This window comes from Ruditapes philippinarum, unplaced genomic scaffold, assembly GCF_026571515.1.
Source record: "Ruditapes philippinarum isolate M1 unplaced genomic scaffold, ASM2657151v2 ctg51_1_1_1_1, whole genome shotgun sequence".
Lineage (NCBI taxonomy): Eukaryota > Metazoa > Mollusca > Bivalvia > Venerida > Veneridae > Ruditapes > Ruditapes philippinarum.
The window spans coordinates 194,099-213,532 of record NW_026866950.1 but is presented as its reverse complement, the minus strand read 5'-3'; the positions used below and the strand labels follow the sequence as shown (position 1 = coordinate 213,532).

The following is a 19,434-nucleotide window of genomic DNA, read 5'->3' as shown; positions in this document are numbered from 1 at the left end:
CCTTCTTTTACATTTCCAAAGTCCAAAAAATCTATATCAAATGTTTATCGTACCCCTTAAAGTCTCCGTTTCACTTTCAGAGTCCAAAATATCTATATCAAAGGCATATCATGCTCATGATAGCCTCGTCCAAATATTGTCAAAAACTGGTGGTGAGAAATAAAGAGGACATTATACCTTGTTGAGAACAAAACTTTTTCAAATGACTTGTACGTAGCTGCAAAACCTGATCATACTCTGCTAGTGCCTCGTACAAAATAGGTTTGACAGCTATGTATTTGTCCAATAGAATCCAGTATTGTACTCAACAATGTAAAATAACCTCATAGTATCATATATGTGTGTAATTATGATTTTAATGCTCCCGAGAATTTTTTTGATGGAGCATATAGTTGCTTGTTTGCCATTCTGTTCTTTTGTCACACTAAACGCTTTTTCATAGCTCCTAGATTTAATGAACATGGTCTGCACTGGTCTCTTGGGTATATTCAGTTAACTTGATCGGGTTAACATTCATACGAGGAAATGTATTTTCCTACTTTTCCTCCAAGTAGAGGCCATGTTTAAAGCCTTGTTAAAGCAAAATTAAATGGTATCCATTGGTATACCAAGTTTCTTCTTTCTTTGTTATTCACTGACCTAGACATAGTGAAATGTTCATTTTAAAAAGTAGAATATAGCAAGTACATAGTATCTTGTATTAAATGTTATTTTTTTGTCTTTTACAAGTCACCATCTGGTATTGGCCGGAAGAAATCATTTCGAGGAGGAACAGATAATGCCTTCACGCAGCAAGTTGTCAATGAAAATACCGGACTGCGGCGGAGAATTTCACCTGCTAATTCGGTTAGTAAATTTTTCGTTTACATTAACGTGATTAGAAATTTCTTAGATGAACAGGATGGCCGCTAGGGCTACAATATAAGAAATTAATAAAAATTACAATTTTTTTTTTATCAAGATGCATGCTGTTTTCAGTAAAAACTGGTTGTGACTTAATGCTTTAAAAAACATTTTCAAATGAGTTTAAAAAATAAATAAACATTAGATTGTCATGGTACTATAGCTAGTATGTTGAACGATGGTTTTTATTTTGTAACATAATTAATTATAAAATTTCAAATGTATATATTTATTGGCTATAAATGGGTCACAAATTCTAGACCATTTAATGGTCATTAAGTATTTATCAATTAAAACTAGAGTAATAACAATATGTAAAATATTCCAAAAATATTGTTTTAAAATTTGTACTGATTTTTAGCTCGACTATTCGAAGAATATGAGAGCTATTGTAGTCGCCCCGGCGTCGGCGTCAGCGTCCGCGTCGGCGTCTGCGTTGGTTAAAGTTTTTTGTAAAGTCAAATATCTCAATTATTACTTGAGATATTCAATTGAAACTTACAATACTTATTTATAGTAACAAGGTACATCAGATTGACAAGTTTGATAACTCTGCCTACAATATTGACAGAATTATGCCCCTTTTTAACTTAGAAATTTTGGTTAAAGTTTTTTGTAAAGTCAAATATCTCAATTATTGCTTGAGATATTCAATTGAAACTTACAATACTTACTTATAGAAACAATGTACATCAGATTGACAAGTTGGATAACTCTGCCTACCATATTGACAGAATTATGCCCCCTTTGGAACTTAGAAATTTTGGTTAAAGTTTTTTTGTAAAGTCAAATATCTCAATTATTGCTTGAGATATTCAATTGAAATTTAAAATACTTATTTATAGTAACAATGTACATCAGTTTGCAAAATTGCATAACTCTGTCTGCAATATTTGCAGAATTATTTGCCCCTTTGAAACTTAAAAATTTTGGTTAAAGGTTAACGGTCTTCAAAGATATTTACTTGAAACTTTACACATGCACTTAGGGTCATAATTGGAGGGTCATAATTGTATGTCACTGACCAAGTTCCATAACTCTATCTTGCATTAAGGCTGATTCATATCCCCTTTTCTACTTAGTCTCTTGGTTAATGTTTACATGCAAGTTTTACATATCTCAATAACTATTAAAGATATTTATCTAAAACTTCACATATGCATTTAGGGTCATAATTGTAGGTCACTGACAAAGATCCATAATTCAATCTTGCATTTAGGCTGATTTTTCTCCCCTTTTTCAACTTAGAAATTCATGGTAAAGTTTTGCTTGTAAGCTGTTATCTCAATAACTACTGAAGGGTTTGTGCCTTTTTTGGGACAATTTTATGCATTCATAATAATAAAGCAGTGATTTACCTGATAAAACATCTTAATAACAAGGCTTTGTACCTTTTCTGTCAAATTTATGTATTCATAGGTAATTAGTATTATTATACTCAATAAAAAAAACCTTGTGACATTACCTTCCGAATAGTCAAGCCAATTCTGTATAATTAGACTCTCTGTAAGGCCTATAACATGAATTTATAAAAAAAATTAGCCCTTTTGTGAACTTAAAAAATTTAACAATATCAAGGCTCTTTTACTATCAAGCACTTAGAATAGTCGAGCATGCTGTCCTACAGACAGCTCTTGTTATGTAACTTGGTTCTTAGTATATCAATTTTAATGTGGATGTCTTGTTTTCACTTCAATAAAGCATGTTTAATGCCCAATTTTAAGGAGGAATTTCCAAAATAAAGGGAAAAAAACAACACAAACTAAATGAAAAAATGACCATTTTGTGACATGTTAACGGCTGAAAAACCAAACAAATAATACAAGCTAAGCCCTGACAGTTAATAATGTTACTGTTGTGGTATTTCAGTTTAAGAACACAAGTGGTGTAAGACGGACACCATCGGACAAGGTTTTAGATCCAAATGATCCGAACACAAAGAAACGTGTGGAAAGAGTCCGAAGGGCGAGATTGTATTTATTACAACAGATGGGACCAAACTCATTCCTGATTGTTGGTGACTCACCGGAACACAAGTTCAAAGTGATAATTGGTCAACAGGTGCAGTATATTGATCAAAAATAATAAGTTTATGATATTAAAAAAATAAATTCAGGAGTTCTATTGTATGCACAAAATATTGTTAATATTTTCATTAGGGATGTTATGGTTACAAAAAATGCTACCGTTTAAACGGTGACTTAATAATCATGTTTAATGTTTCACCTACCCTACTAAAAAAATCCTAAAATTTTTAACATTGACTTTGTTTCTTAATAAACAGTTATGCTATTTGTTCATATTTTGTTGTACTTAAACTGCTTACAATATGTATCCGAATATGGAGTAATTTTTCTGCTAGGAAAGCAGCAAGGGAGCTTTTGACAGATGTTAAGATCTTTATAATGTAACGCATGTTCCTTTTGTTTCTTTACAGACATGTAGTTGTGGTAAGGGACCACACTGTGTACATGTATTGTTTGTGATGTTGAGGGTATTCCAAGTGAGTGAGGTGGACCCATGTCTGTGGAGTAAACAGTTAAAAAACTATGAGGTGAGACCAAAAAAATCTTTATTAATTGTCAAAATGCTGGTTGTGATGATTTACCTGCCTATTACAATGGGGCCACATCATATCAACTGAAAATGGATGCTAATACATAAGAAAACCTGTTAGCTGAAGTGTCTGCAACTGTAGAGCATAGTTATTTTCAATTTTATTTATATATACAAAATTTACTTATCGTATTACCTTACTTTGTTGGAGCACTCCTTTAAATGCTCAGTGGAGCAAGATCTTGTGTATTGATTTTATTTTGTGGTGGTTTTGTTTGGCATTAACATTGATATAGTTAGTGAATAAAACAATTATCAACCAACATCTTTATAGTGGTGGTCTGTTGGTTGTCATGGAAAAATAGATAATAAATAAATATTAACAAAGATTTATTTGCACTGATGATATATTTGGGGGATAAACAACCACAAGTTGGATGTGTTTTTGAAAAATAAGAATTGCATCATCAAATATATATTTATAAATATTTTGTAAACTTATTTAGTCTGTTATTTTGTTTGCAGGTTGAGAGTTTATTTCGGGCGTATAATGATAAACGAACTCTGAAGATAGAGACAACAAAATTACGCCGCAGTTTTAAACCTTCGCCTAATGCATCCAGAGTTCCTTCCCCTGATGATAAAATCGCACCTTCAGAAAGTGATGCCGGGTAAATAATCTTCCTTATTACAAAATTACGTCACAGTTCCTTTTCTATCCAGAGTTCCTTCCCCTGATTATAAGATCGCAACTTCAGAAAATGTTGCTTGGTAAATTATCTGTCTTATTAACTTATACATGATAATAAGCTTGAATATCCCAAAGTTTAGTGGGGCTATGTTTCTCACGTTAACATAAGATGTTATTAAGATTTTACTGAAGGTTAAAAAGTGTCTTCTGGATCACAATTGTTGAAACTGCAGAATGGCATTTCACTCATGGTCATTGAATACAATTTAAATATTGCATGCAAAATCTTACCAATCACTAACCAACCACAACAAATGCACACAGCACAGCTTCCAAAAGAAAACCTTACTGCCCGATGTTAAAATTTAATTTTGTACTAGTTTGGAAATAGTTAATCAAGGACTTACCGAAATCTAGCTGAATTTATCTAGCAAAAGATAAATGAAGTATAATATATTGAAATGGAAAGTACAGATCTGGTTAGTTGGATAAACAGTCCTGGTTTTCAAACCAAATTTCAAAGCAATTCTTTTATCTTAAGCGATATGTTTTGCATTGAGAATGTTGTTAATAGAAATAAGACCTTCGATAAATGTACGTCAATAAGATTGGCGCTTGAGTCATCATGGATATTACAGATATTGACTATAAATATTGCATGGGAATGGTATAATAACTCAGTAGTCACAGCATACTGCATTATGAAGTTCTTGAAGTTTATATTTGGTGCAATAATATCGAAAGCTATGGATGAAAAATATTGGAAATACACACTGTAAGATTTTTGTTGTTTTTTTGTTGTTTTTTTTAACACGCATCATAACATGTATATTTTCTTCTTTTACTTGAGAACTAGAATCCTGGTTTTATGTCCATTTCAAATGACATTTGTTGTATTGTCTGATTGTGTCTTGTACTTAAAATAATTTAATGTTTGCAGTCAAACTTATATTAGGGAAATGCCAAAAATGGTCACTTAGACAACCGTCTGTTAAGACATAGAATGATACTGCATAAATAAAGTTGAAACTTTTTTTATGATATTTTTCCTTTGGGTATAGGAGTTTTGCAACACCAATTATATACATGTATAATAATTGAACATCTTCAAAAATCTTAAAAGTTATTTAAGAATATTAAGGGATAATTATGTCCCTGGGCATATAGTAATTGAACTGTCTATCTATCCAGTTTCATAATTTACACACTTACTATCAATATAGATACATGATCTTGGCAAGATACATACTTCTCAGCACTTTGAAAATTTATGTAGTTCACCTTAACAGAAAAATTAGATATATCTTTTGTGTGTACTTATTTATGGCTTCATAATTTTCTCAGTAGAAACATTGCCCATGGTAAGATGATTGACCCCTATTGATTTTGGATTATTAGGTCAAAGGTCTAGGTCACAATGACTTTTGTGTCAAATTCTTGTCCCATTAATAACTTTTTGGTTGATTTTTCAATTGGATTCTTTCACTTTTAACACTTCACATAATTCTACAGCCCATACTTTAGGCATATAAAACTCTGCCATGTGGAGTTCTTGTTGTTTTTGTTTTGCTAAGAAATCTAATACTTGTTAAAACTTGAATGTCAAAGATTACATAAGATGGTCTTTTATTGATTTCTTTTACGGAATTGTGTGAAGTACTTTAAACCTTGCCATACTCTATTTATGAGATTGACATTTCCTCTTTTTGATTTTGCAACAATCCATAAGCAGTTAAGGGCCTGGGTATAAAAATTTAAATGTTAACAAAAATAGGGTCTTGTTTTGCTGCACAGACTTTTTGCAAGTTATTAAAGTCATGTACCCACTAGCATTTGATTTATACAAAATTTATTTTAGTTTGTGTAGGATACTTAAAGCTTATAGACACACTTCTCGTATCTGTTCCTGAAACCAAACAGTACTGAGCAATGAGTGTAAAGTTTCTTGCTCAAGAAAACAATGGCTTGCCACTGACAGGGTTTGAACCAACACAGATAGCGATCTTAGATTACTAGTCTGACATATTTACCACTTACCCATGCTTCCACTAGCATTTGAAGGGTTAAAACTATGTTCGAAAATTTGATGTTAAAATTTGCTCATTGTATTTACGTGTTCATAATTATAATGGACGTATAATCTAATTATATACATGTATTACAGGAGTGTGAGGGAAGAAGATGATACATGTCCTATATGCTTGCTGGAAATGCTGGAGGGAGAAAGTCTCCTAAAATGTGATGGCTGCCAAAACAAACTTCATCATCACTGTATCACAGTCTGTAAGTATTACCAAAGCCAGAAAGTCGTCTTGTGACCTGTACAAAATAAAACCTAATAAAATATAACAACCCAAAAATTCCTTTTAAGGATCACCTTTAAAGGAACTCCACTGAGGTCAAGAAACCTAAATATGAAATTTGAAATGTTTTCATAGATGAAGACTTAGTGATACTCTTAGAATGGAAATATCTGCAAAAGGTAATAAAGAAAATTATAGATTGAAAATCGGTTTTGTGGATGAATTTTGAGCCTCGTTGTTGTGAAAAGCGTATTTTGCACACACAAAAAATGATAACTCTGTAAAATGGAGAGAGGGAATGATCTGAAATTTTGCACACAATGTATTAGTCCAGACCTACATTAAATTGTACACAAGTCTCAAAAAAATATTATCAGTCCCTTCATTTAAAAAAGATCTCTGTGGAGCACAAAAACATAAAAAATTCAAAATCTTACATAGACCAACTGGGGCAATTTAAACAGAAAAACATGAAAAGTATAATAAAATCAGAATTCAATAAAAAAAAATCACTATTTTGTGGGATTCTTAGCCCAATTTTAGTTAAAAAGCATTTCAATGTTGTTGTTTTTTTCATTTGCACAGTAAAGATTCTTCTTCTGGAAATGAGAATGATTTTTGCACACAAGTTATGGGTAATACATCAAATGGTATAAAATTAAAATCTTCAAATGAACATTTTGTATCATGTCAGGTAAAAAAAAAAAACACAAAAAACCCCACATCAGTGAAGTCCCATTTTACAACAAATACATGTAGTTCCAAGCAAGGCAAGTTTGTTTGTTATGTAAAATCGTGGTTGTGATGGCAAAACAATATGCTTATTTCAGGGTTTGATGAATGCAAGCGGCAGAATGAAGCTCTGATTTGCCCCCTTTGCAGGACAAGATGGAAAAACTCTGTTGTGGAAGTTAAAGGGTAAATATATTTACGTGTTTTAAAAAAAAAGCACAATTCTGTTAATAAGCACATATGGCTTTATTTCTTCACAGGTGCTTTCTATACATGTAGATTGTTAAATGGCTCTTAATCATTTTGTATCAACATAATAATATTAAATATGTTGAAAGGAATGTAAACATAACTTTACACTCTTCATATATTGTAAATAAAGGAAAACAACAATATTTTATAAAAAACAGGTGATTTGGAAGGCTATTTGATAAATCTCCATTTAAACCCTGTTTTGGACACAGCTTCCCCAATAACTTTGTATTGTATTTGAACATTTCAAAAACTTTATAATCACGTTTTCTTTATCCATATGATCAGAGAAGAAAGTTTAAGCAAAAAGTGTATCTGTTATGAAACAAATATGGATGTATACATGAAAACAGACTGAAAATGTTCTTGACAAAAACAATTTAGCTGCTAATATTTTGTAGGTTTATTTATGGTTTTATACATGCCCCACACTATCATAAATTCATAAACATTATTGTATCGATCAGGTACATAAGAAGGTTTTCATAAATATGAAACGCTTAAATAATCCTAGATAGCCTGATAAAAGATTTTTTATCACATAACTGTGCCGCTTTTACGTCTCCGTAAAAATGGTATTGTACGGCCGTCCATATATTTTGATGTGACATCATTTTCGTTATATAAACATAGTGCCAAGATGCGCTAAATGTTTGCGTTATATTATAGGCACGTCAATGAAAAATGGTTCTTTTTTACTTTTTGGTATGTGATAAATAGAATATTAAATGACTGGAAGTTTAAGACTCAATTTATTGAACTCGTTCAATAAAATAATATTACGCTTGACAAAGGCTGGCATAATATTATTTTATTCAACTTTTTCAATAAATTCAGTATTAAAATATCCTGTATATACACTTAAATGTAATGTAAAAGCAATATTTTCAGAGATGAGACAAATGCAACAGAACCTCCGGAGGCTCCTCCCAACACTCGTGTGCCGTCCCCACAACATGAAATTGAGATGACTCGCCTTCCGTATGCGGAACCTATTCCTGGGGAATATATCAACATGGCAACACCTTGGATTGAGGTTGGTTTTGAGACAAATTCTTTCTTACATGTATTTGAAAAGAATGGCTTGCAAGTCAGTCAGCTACAAGTATATTAGTATAGGCCGGGTGTTCAATCATCATCCGCTCCTAAAATACTGTGTTGATTTACAACAATTTTGTTGTGTTATATGCTGGTGTTCTACGAGCTGAAGTTTGTTAATAGTAAAACCTCTAAATGGCTTCTTTTAACCAAATATAGTGTACATGTAAGATCTTAAGGGGGCCGTGTATGATTTTGAAACTATGTATGGCTTGAAAATACTTGCACAATTATATACGTACATGTTATTAATCATAAAATGCCTGTCCTTGACAGAATGGTTTTAAGCTAGTCAAAAAGTTAATATAAAGTACATATAAATAACATAAGTAGATATAATATTTCAGCTAACAGTTAATTAGGGTTGCCATTTCAAGCCAATGACATAGTTAAGCATGATTAAGGTTACTATTTATAGATATGATGTAATATGTATGTTTTCAGATACTGGGAGAGGACCTTGTGTCTTGCCTGTTTTCACGTAACTGGTCTATAAGGGAGACAGGATTGAAGCATCTTGGGAAGGAAATGTCCCGAGAGCTAGCGCAGGTCGCTGTCGACAGTAAATTGGGAATGTCATTGGCAAATGAAGAGATGCTGATGAAGCTGTTGAAATGCTGTTACAGCGTGGTCAGTTTTATGTGTAACGACCCAGTTTACAGAGTGTTTGTCGGATGCCTTGTAAGTTGTCACTCAAATTTAGCACTCTGTTCAGAGAAAAATTAATTGATGTGTTAAAATCAACCTTTATTGTCATAGGACATACATGTATATTCATGTCAGGTTTTTGATATAGAAAACCAGATAATGTATTTACAAAATACTTACAAGTAGCAATGAAAATTAGAAATTTTCTTTTTTATGTTAACAGCATTTTGAAAATGTACGGGTAATTACTATCCTTTATTAAGTTTACATGATAAATATAAAAATTATTTACTTCGAAAAGTAAATCATCAAGTTTTCGTTTACCGCTTGGTTCCTCACATTGATATTTGTATGACATTCAAACCCACTCCCCACTGTAGGTGAAGTACTAGCTGCCTGGTTTGCTGAACTTTTTCATAATGGAAAACAGCATAGTTGCCATAATTATGACAATGGTCAATTACTATAGTCCAAATCCAAACAAGAATAAATGAGCCGCGTCATGACAAAACCAACATAATGGGTTTGCGACCAGCATGGATCCAGACCAGCCTGCGCATCCGCGCAGTCTGATCAGGATCCATGCTGTTTGCTTACCAACCCTATTACAAGTAGAGAAACTGATAGCGAACAGCATAGATCCTGATCAGACTGCGCGGATGCGCAGGCTGGTCTGGATCCATGCTGGTCGCAAACGCATTACGTTGGTTTTGTCGTGACACGGCTCAAATGATTAAATAGAGTAAATGAGTGTAAATATAATGTATATTTTTAATGTTTATAGAAAGTGTTACGGAGTGTGTTCAGTGTAATACCATCCAGAGATTGTCAACAACGTAACAAACTACAAATTTTGCTCAAACCCGTTGTTGATTCAATTATTGTCAAATGTACAGATGGCAACAGGTAAGAAAAATGATACATTAATCCTTAACTTGCTGAATTTGTTTTTAATAATGGGTTGTCCATTTAAATTTTAGTGATTTCAATGGCAAAATAAAAAAAAAAAATATCTACCAACAGTATAGAGCCTTTTCAGACTACAGGAATGTGCAGGCTTAGCTGACTCTGTACTTACAGCAAAGGCTAATCATTTTGGAAGCCAGCAGGTAGAAAATTGTGACTAACAACAGTTGATTTTGAAATTCTATTACTTTAGCATTATATAATGAAAGAAAACACACAAAAATACACACACACACATTGTGCATTCAGTATAGGAATATGAAGAATTTAATGTATATAAAGTTCACTACTTTGTTATACTATTTAATGGATTTTTAAAAACTCATGTGTATTGGTTTGAACACTGTCAGGAACTTTTGAATTCTTTCATGCAAGAAAGCTTACCAGCTGGCTTACAAATAGTCGGTAGTTCTACTCAGGTGCCCACTTGTGTCTGGCATGATGCACAGAGAGTCACCTGAGTTCTTCCACCAGGTGTAAAACTGAAAAGGACCCTACCTATCTATGTCATTGTTACTGAAACCTGGCCAAAATAAAGTACAAAATTATTTATTTATCTGCAGGAGGACTGGTGAATTGTCAATATCAACTATGATCGAGTTGGCCAAAGGTCAGCATGGAGAGCTGGCCCTTGGAAAAGAATTGGCAAATCCTGGTATGTATTAGTTTTATCACTTTGAATAAAGTTTATCATCGTTATTGTAGTACCATAGAGTAAATTTTGTTTATATAGACCTAAATATTCAAATTTTTTGTCTTAACTATCGTTCAAAATATTGTCAAATATCTGTAAGAATTTCTTTGATTAAATCATGAGTTATCATGGTAAGATATTTCTATGTATATTATAGGACGGTTTGGTCTGGGTGGTATGTCTTTCTTAGTTGACTGCTTGACAGAGAACTATGAAACCTCCGAGATATCATGGCAGTGGTTACTAGGGCGATTATATATTGTTGAAAGACTGGTCATAGATTTTCCGACAGAATTTCTACCTCGACAGAGACCCGATGGAGCTAGTTCGGAAAGCTCTCTCGAGCTTGTTGGAGCGATGTCCAAAGACGATGAAGAAGAGCGGCCCGAGAATTACGATAGGTTACTTTTAGTCGCCCAGTTTTCAATAAAGGCAGTGTCAAATCCTCATGCGAGAATAAGCCGAGTTGCTAAAAGAGTGTTTTTACTAGCAGCCAGATATGCTGCACATTTAGAAAATCTCATGACTGAGTTGACTAAGTTAGTTGATGAACTTGACTTTTCTCATAAAAAGTCACTAAAAAAACAGCTAGAGAAGATAGTGGCAGATTTTCAGCTGTCTGAGCATTTAGGAAGACAGTTACATATACAAAACAGACTGAATCCTGACGATTCTCCAGAGGACACTCCAAACATGACTCCACTGTCCACCCCGAAATGTACATCCCCTGTTACAGTTATATCAGATGCTCAGAGTGAGGCTGACAGTAATGCTGGTAAATTACCTCTTATAGTGCCGCCTAATACTCCTATCAGAGATCGCAGACAACACATGAAAGATGAAGGTCGTCCATCAAGTTTTGACCTTGTTGAAGAACATGACGAAAACTTAGAGGAAGTGAAGATGCAGAAACTTTCTAAGAGTTTAGACAATCTGAATAGTGATGACTGTCGCCCACGTAGCAGATCAGCAAAGTCCCCATTTAAAAGTGGAAATAGGAAAAAGAAATCTAGGTCAAGGTCACGATCGCGCACTCCTCAAAGAATTGGACCAGTCTTAGAAACAAATCTTGATGAGGTTATAAAACTTGAAGAAAGTCGGCAAAGAATTAATTCATTTGGAAAAATGAACAGGAATGTGAAAATAACAGCAATGCATGTAGATGATGATGATGATATAGATGATAATTTGTCTTTCGGTCTTGACTCTGCGGTGAGCGATACTTCAGGATCAATAGCACTGGCAGTTTCACCTCCCTCAAGGTTACTATCACATGATCTTGAAACAGATATTGATTCTGAGGAGCCTGATTTGGACACTCTATTGAAACAAAAGTGGAATTCCTGTGACAATGTTTTTGATTTGAAAGATCATAAAAATCGAAGTTGTTCTGTTGATCTCACAAAGAAGTTAGTGTTTGAAACTCCTGCAGCAAAATCGGCAAAAATTCCAAATTTCTTGCCATTAGATCTGAAAGAAGAAAAAAGTCGGCCAAAGTCAAAGAGATCTATATCTCCATGTGCACATGTCCTCGAACTTGAACGTCTGTCAACAATGTCAAATGTTTCCGAGTCACTACCTCTTGATTCACTGTCCCAAGGAAAGATTATGAGGGCTGGAGCTAAAGTACAAGAATCAAACAAAAGCTCACCTATGAAGGATAGTAAGAAAATAAAATGTGAAGAAACTAATGGTTCACTTGGACAGTCTCAGGTTTACACAATTTACACAAGACAAAGTACAACCTCCCCTCAACCTTTGACTCCGGATAGACCTCTTTCTGCCACTTACAGATCAGACGAGTCCCTTAACTTCTCAGCTGTTACCCCTTGCACCGGAAAAGAGAAACCTGTCACATTTCAAACTGAGGTTGCCATGGCAACTCCTAAACATTCTCCAAGCCACACTTTGGATAAAGGTATGCAAAGTTATGCAATTGTACATAAAGTAAATATTTCCACTAAAATTAAGATAGCAATGCTATATTTTTACCTGTATTTCATTTCTTATTACATTTAATTTGTGCCGTTACCAGCCTTGCCCTTAACTTTGTTAATTGACAGAGATTGTGATGTTAGAATTATAAATTCAGCAGTCAACAGTAAAGAATCTAGTAAAACTGCACCAACATACAGTCTAGCCTCGTCCTATACTTTTGGCAAAGATGATAATATTAGTCATTAACAATCAAAGGTTTATGTCATTCATTTAAGATGACGATGATTGTCATTGTAAAGAAGAAATGGAGAAAGAGGAGGCTCTAGCACTGGCTAAGGCCATGGAGATATCAGCTAGGGATCCACCGAAGCCTATAGTGCCCGGTTTGACACCGATGGATCAGGAGGAAGTTATAACTATACGTATACAGCCTGATGTATGTACCTATACGTTATTGTTTTAACCTATACATTATTGTTTTAACTATTATGCTTATTATTATGCTTTATTAATTATTCTGCCTGTGTTGAAGCCAGTTTCATGAAGCGTATAGGGATTTCATTGCTATTTTCGTATGTTTGATGTGGAAAACAATTTACGTTAAAAATTATTGAATATTCTTATTTTGTGATTATCTTTCAGAAATGCAATGAAGAAGATACAAATGGTAATCAGCCTCAGCTATATTATGAGAATGTACATTGGGTGAAGGGATCGTTGCTAGGTACTGGAGCTTTCAGTACGTGCTACCAGGCTAGAGACATTAAAACGGGTACAATAATGGCTCTAAAACAGGTATAGTATCTTCATTCATATGCAATATATTGATGGCTGAAATTCAAATTTAAAGTTATAGGATAGTTCCCGATTTCTACAATATATACCTCCCTTGCAAAAAGTGGCAGCCATTTTGGGTTGTCAATATTGACAAAATATGAAGAAATCAATATTAGCAGCAGTTTTTGGTGAGTTATCAAATAATTTTATACATATGGAGGAAAATATTATAATCGCACCAAAATGTAAAATATTTTTATCAGTTTTCATGAATATGATAGATGTTCGAATTATAAGAGATTTTAGCTTTATAAGCATATATTATGCTGGGAATGACCCTCAAAATGACAGCCAGTGGAGGTAATAATTGCTTTGTGAAAAGCTTTTATATATAATATAAGACAACAAACAACGCAACATGTTAAGTTTGTAAATCAGAAGGTTGTGGAAGTTGGTCCTTGGAGGTAATTCTTATATGTTGTTATTTTTTACATTGTTTTAGATATCTTTTTGTCGTAACTCAAAGACCGAGCAGGACAATGTGATAGAAGCTATTACAGAAGAAATCCACATGATGGCCAAGCTGAATCATCCACACATTGTCCGAATACTAGGTGCTACACGGCAGGGCTGTCACTTTAACATGTTTGTCGAGTGGATGCCAGGTAAGTAATAGTGCTTTACATGGGTTTTTTTTTTCCAAAACATTCTCAGTTTGTAACATAGCGGTACAATAAAATAGTAAATACAATGCTCTGAGCAGTATTTGAACTCACAACCAGCAGCTTTCAAGCTAATAAACACTTTGCTAAAGACCACTGGGCTCGTATCCATGCCATCCTATCTTAGTCTGCACTTTTATAACTGTCCTTGGCAGAGTGGTTAAGGTCATTGACTTGAAACCACTTGCCCCTCACTGCTGTGGGTTCAAATTGCAACAGGAACTTTGGATTCTTTCATGTAAGGAAGCTATCCAGCTATTTTACAGAATGTTGGTGGTTCTACTCGGAAGCATGGAAGGGCACCTGAGGTCTTCCATCAGTAGAGCTTGGAAGTTGCCATACGACCTAAACTGAGATGTTTCGATATACTATAAACCCAACAAAATTTATAAACTTGTTCATATACTGAAGAATGAGTTTCAAGGTTCATCTGTAACAGAATATTAAAAATGCATGCCAGAAATTTTGATTTGTATTCACTCCAATTTTGAAATATTTTTATTTCTCAGCATGTAATTAGCATACAGTATTGAGTGAATGTTACAGATATTTCATACTAATAGACAAAATTCTGAATTAAGAATATTTTGGGTTTTTCCCACTAACAACGTTTACAGTTACAGCTTCGAAAACATGACAACAGGTTGACTAATCTATTGTGGCCCCCTGGTCATGCACCGTGAAGCTATAACAGTAAAAGTTTGTTTGTACCAGGGGATAAGCTTGGAAAAGCCCACATGGATAACATCTATTGTCTGTGTTGATTAACTTATTTTGTATTTTAACAGGAGGGTCGGTGTCATTTTTACTGGGACAGTATGGGATGTTTTCAGAGGAAGTGACAACAAGTTACGTTCTCCAGCTGTTGAGGGGCTTGGCTTACTTACATGAAAATCATACTTTACATAGGGATCTCAAAGGTATAACAGTTGTTTTACATTTGTTTTACATGATTATTTTCCCCAGTTAAATCAGCTTCTATAGTTGGTTTGTATGTTTATACATAGTTACCATCATTTACCAGGGTTTTTCTTAACAGTTTTTGATGACCGATATTGATTCATGTTTCTAATGCCAAAAGTATGTTTTTTCCCAATTCAAGGAACAAAAAAAGTAAATAAGTAAAATTATTGTCATTTTGTTAATTTTTGTACGGGGGTTAAAGAAATTTTAATATTCTTCCCAGTTTTAAATTGTGTTTAAATGAAATAGTAAAGATTTAATATTTGATAACTTTGAAAAATTTGAGTTTACAATGTGTAATTTTTTTCCCCAATTTTATTCTAAATGTAAAATTCCAAAATGCTCGGGGGTCAGGTCATGCCCCCAATGCTAAAAAATCCCCATGATACAAAAAGGAGTTGTAAAGTTTTAAATAAGATATAAATCATTGAATGGCTTTTTTTATTGGTTGCATTCCTAAATTTTTGGGGCAGTGGAAGTATTTAAAAAGTGTCATTTTGTATTTAAAAAGGTCGAATCATCATTGACAGTAGGGTCGAGGTTAAGGATCGGAGATTTTGGTGCTGCAGTAGCTAGCATTAGATAAGGGGGCGGGGAAATTTAGGGACAATATTAGGGCCATTGCTTTCATGGCCCAGGGGTTTGTTATAAGAAAAGTTTTTAACTTGGCTCAATTAATTTTTGGGTTAAACGGGGGGGGTTTTAGGGAGGGGGGGGGTCAGATTAGTGAAAGTGTCTTCCTTTTTTTTAACTCTTTGATTTTATCCTCTAGCTCTTCTAAGGTTGTCATATGAATGACAGAAGCATTGTTTAGCTTAATTTTTAAGAAGTTGACATGAAAATGATTCATTAAAGTAGAAATAATTTGTTTGAAGATCTAAGCTGAAAACAAATCCTTGAAGGGATCTATTATTTGATTCTAAAATGTCACATTTATTGTAAGGGATGGATATGCAATGATTTTCTCTATGTGCATTAGTTGATACTGGTCTTCCTGCACCAGTTAAGCTGGAAAGTTACCATATGACATTTTACATTGTCTGTTTGCCTTTGTGACATTGAACACTACCAAAAAAGAAAGAAATTTTCATTTAAACTATTTTACAAGTTAGATAAATTGTGTATGAATTGAGTTTATATGGTTATTTAACCATTTAGTCACTGACATTATATATTATCAAATGTTATATAAGTGATATCTTCATGTTGTAATTATTGATCTCGTTGAGTCATAGCAGCTGATATACCTGTTTACCAATATTGAACAAATCTCTTCTGTCTCAAACCCTTTAACCAGTGATGGCAGAAACACATTTTCGTAGAATATATGTCAATTTTACTTATATAAGTGATTATTTATATGCATACTATTCTCACGATTTTAAATTCATGTTTTCAAAGCATGATAGCCATTATGTTATTCATTTTATAATAAATACTTAAAGGTCTGTGTTGCTAAGTGGTAAGAGCTGTGTACTTTGAGTCAACCCTCATTGCTCTGGGTTTGAATTGCCAGGGACTTAAGATTTTTTGTGTGTGTAGGAAACTATCCTGCTAGTAAACAGTAGGTTGGTTTTTCACTCGGGTTTCCACAAGTGTAAAAATATACATAGAAATGCATTTAGGTCTTTCTCAACTAGAAAGGGCCCTAGAAATTCCCAACCAACCATTTAAAAAGTTAAACAATTTAAATTTTTTTAAAAAGCGGGTTTTTCAGGGCGACTTTTTCGTTAGTCCGACGGGAAAAACCCCTGGTATGGGGAAAGACTTAAACCATTTTGTATGTGCTTTCCTGCAATGAGCATGTTGGGGTAGGAATTTTTGGAAAAGTTTTCGACAGTATTTTAATCTTGGACACTGCCCCTGTTTTTTTAAAACTCTTTATAAAATAAAAATAGTTGTTTAAAATATAGGTAAAAAAGGGGAGGAATAGGGTGGCATGTGATGTTGGAGTGTAGATGCTGGTTTAAGAGATGGGACGACAAAGCCCCTTTGGAAAAAGTCTGATATCCAAAACATTTAGCTCTTATCTTCAAGGTATTTTACTGTTTTAAACCAGCGTGCCTCTTGCTTTCAGTTTCTTGCCAAATTTTAGGAAAATGTTGACAAACTTAGAATAAAATACAAATGCAAGAGAGAAAAAATTTATTAATCAGTTTGTTTATCTCATTTGTATATTAAGTATAAAAGTTTTTTTTTAAGGTTTAGGAATTTACATTGGTACATGTATCTTACTACTGGTACCAGTCAAGATATATATCATAATATATATATTGTTTTAATGAGCCGGTGGCCAATATCAATAAATAAATTGTTATTACTACAATGTATAAATTTTTGTGTTATAGATAGCTAATGCTCAGTCAACCCCACCCATTCCCGAGAAATTGTCACCACCGTTGCGAGATTTATTACTACGCTGCCTCGAACCTGTTAAAGAACAGCGACCGGCTGCAAAGGAACTACTTCTTCATCCACTCTTTACACAATATATGCAGAAAAAGTAATGAAATTACTTATTTTATGCAGGGACAATGTGTTGAAAATATCAAAAATTGTGTAAGAAAGAAAAGATACTTTCATTAACATTTTTAAATGAATGATGTGGATTTAAATATCTGTGATATGTTTAAAATGTTTACCTACTTGTGTCAAGGTTGTGTGTTCTTAGTCACTAATGCATAAATTTTGTTAACAAGATAGAGTGTAAATTGTTTTATTTTTTTGTGGAATATGATGTTGACATAATACATATGTGTTTGCCTTACTGTACTGTAACTGTTTTGTTCAGTTATAGAAGTGGCTTATTCTACTTAACTAGCAAAAACAGTATTCATTTATAATATAGAAATTAATGAAATCCTTTTGATTGTTTAAAAAAGAAAAAATGGCATATAAACTTGAATTTTTTTTGTTTTGTTTTTTACAAAAGTGCATATTTAAAGCAGCAGGTTCCCCGAAGACAACAGACTCTACCATTGCTTCAATATATATTCTATGAAAACAGGACAGTCGGCTTTTGTGAAATTTACCTTGTTTGAATATTCTAGGAATTTTCTCATTTTGGTTATGAAGAGTACAATGTAACTATTGGGGAAACTTCTGGGATCCAAGATACTTACTAGGCAGAATCCAGGATCCTTTGCTGATAATTCTGTAAAAAGAAAATTTAATTAATAGGTCAGCTATAACAGATTTTCACATTAAAAGTAACTAAACCAGTATTTGCAGTTAAATAGAAATTCTATTTCATATTACCATCTGGAGACCTGCTGCTTTAATATAGGAATGGAATCCTGTTTTTTTTTCATTCTGCATTTTAGAAAGCCAAAAGTTATTTGTATTAACAAACAGGGCAGCCAAAGTTATATAAATGATTGTACTTTTCAGGGTTCCCACGCTACCGGGAAAACGGGAAAAGTCCGTGATTTTCAAAATCGCGACTCCCGGTCGTGAAAACGCCGGGAATTTGCTCCGTCCGGTAAAAAGTCCGGGAATAGTCCGGGATTTTTAGTCCGTACCACTAAGGGAAGTAATCGATATTGAACAATATGGCTGCCGCGGCGAAGCAACGTCCATTTCCTAGTTTGGATTATTGATGTTTTCTTCCACCGAGGATGGTTTTAAACAAGCTATCTTGGTATATTTTGAAACATTTTACAATCAAATTCAGCTTTTTATACGGCAAATGCCGTAATGGCTTTTTTGAAACCTCGCTAGAAATTAACAATGAAAACGAACGAAAAAATAATAAAACGTCCGTGTTTCCGGAGGCACTTAAATTTACTGCACAGTCGTCCAGTTGATTCAGCAAATATGTCGTCTGCGCTAGTGCGCAAGTTGCCGAAGACAGAAATAGAAATAGGAAAAAAAATCAACAAAACAAATTACACCTTATACATTGGATCTGACTGGCATCAAAAATGACATCTTAGATGTAAATTTATTATAATGGCAGCCACCCCATGAGAAAAACCAGCAAAGTGTGTTTTGTGACAAAGCATGGATCCAGATGAGTCCTTCACATCTTCACAGTCACATAAGGATCCATACTGTCTGCCTAAAGCGTGTGTAACATTTTTAACATCTGAAAGCAAACTTCATGGATCCTGATCTGACTGCATGGATAGCCAAGCTTGTCTGGATCCATGCTATGTCACACAAGCAATTTGCTGGTTTTCTTGTGGTGCT

The 19,434-nt window shown here is 33.7% G+C and overlaps 1 protein-coding gene across 1 annotated transcript in view; it reads left to right on the top strand.

Moving 5' to 3' along the window:
* The window catches only part of LOC132734304 (mitogen-activated protein kinase kinase kinase 1-like), a 28,307-nt gene extending 10,352 nt beyond the window's left edge, over window positions 1-17,955 (top strand). The window contains exons 5-20 of the mRNA XM_060721017.1: window positions 730-846; window positions 2,773-2,964; window positions 3,341-3,457; window positions 3,985-4,130; window positions 6,315-6,433; window positions 7,284-7,371; window positions 8,329-8,473; window positions 8,980-9,216; window positions 9,968-10,089; window positions 10,713-10,804; window positions 11,001-12,761; window positions 13,057-13,217; window positions 13,424-13,576; window positions 14,061-14,223; window positions 15,069-15,208; window positions 17,592-17,955. Coding sequence (XP_060577000.1) covers window positions 730-846; window positions 2,773-2,964; window positions 3,341-3,457; window positions 3,985-4,130; window positions 6,315-6,433; window positions 7,284-7,371; window positions 8,329-8,473; window positions 8,980-9,216; window positions 9,968-10,089; window positions 10,713-10,804; window positions 11,001-12,761; window positions 13,057-13,217; window positions 13,424-13,576; window positions 14,061-14,223; window positions 15,069-15,208; window positions 17,592-17,750 — 3,912 coding nt within the window. The 3' untranslated portion in view covers window positions 17,751-17,955. The remainder of the gene's footprint in view (window positions 1-729; window positions 847-2,772; window positions 2,965-3,340; window positions 3,458-3,984; window positions 4,131-6,314; window positions 6,434-7,283; window positions 7,372-8,328; window positions 8,474-8,979; window positions 9,217-9,967; window positions 10,090-10,712; window positions 10,805-11,000; window positions 12,762-13,056; window positions 13,218-13,423; window positions 13,577-14,060; window positions 14,224-15,068; window positions 15,209-17,591) is intronic.
* The last annotated feature ends 1,479 nt before the right edge of the window (window positions 17,956-19,434 follow it).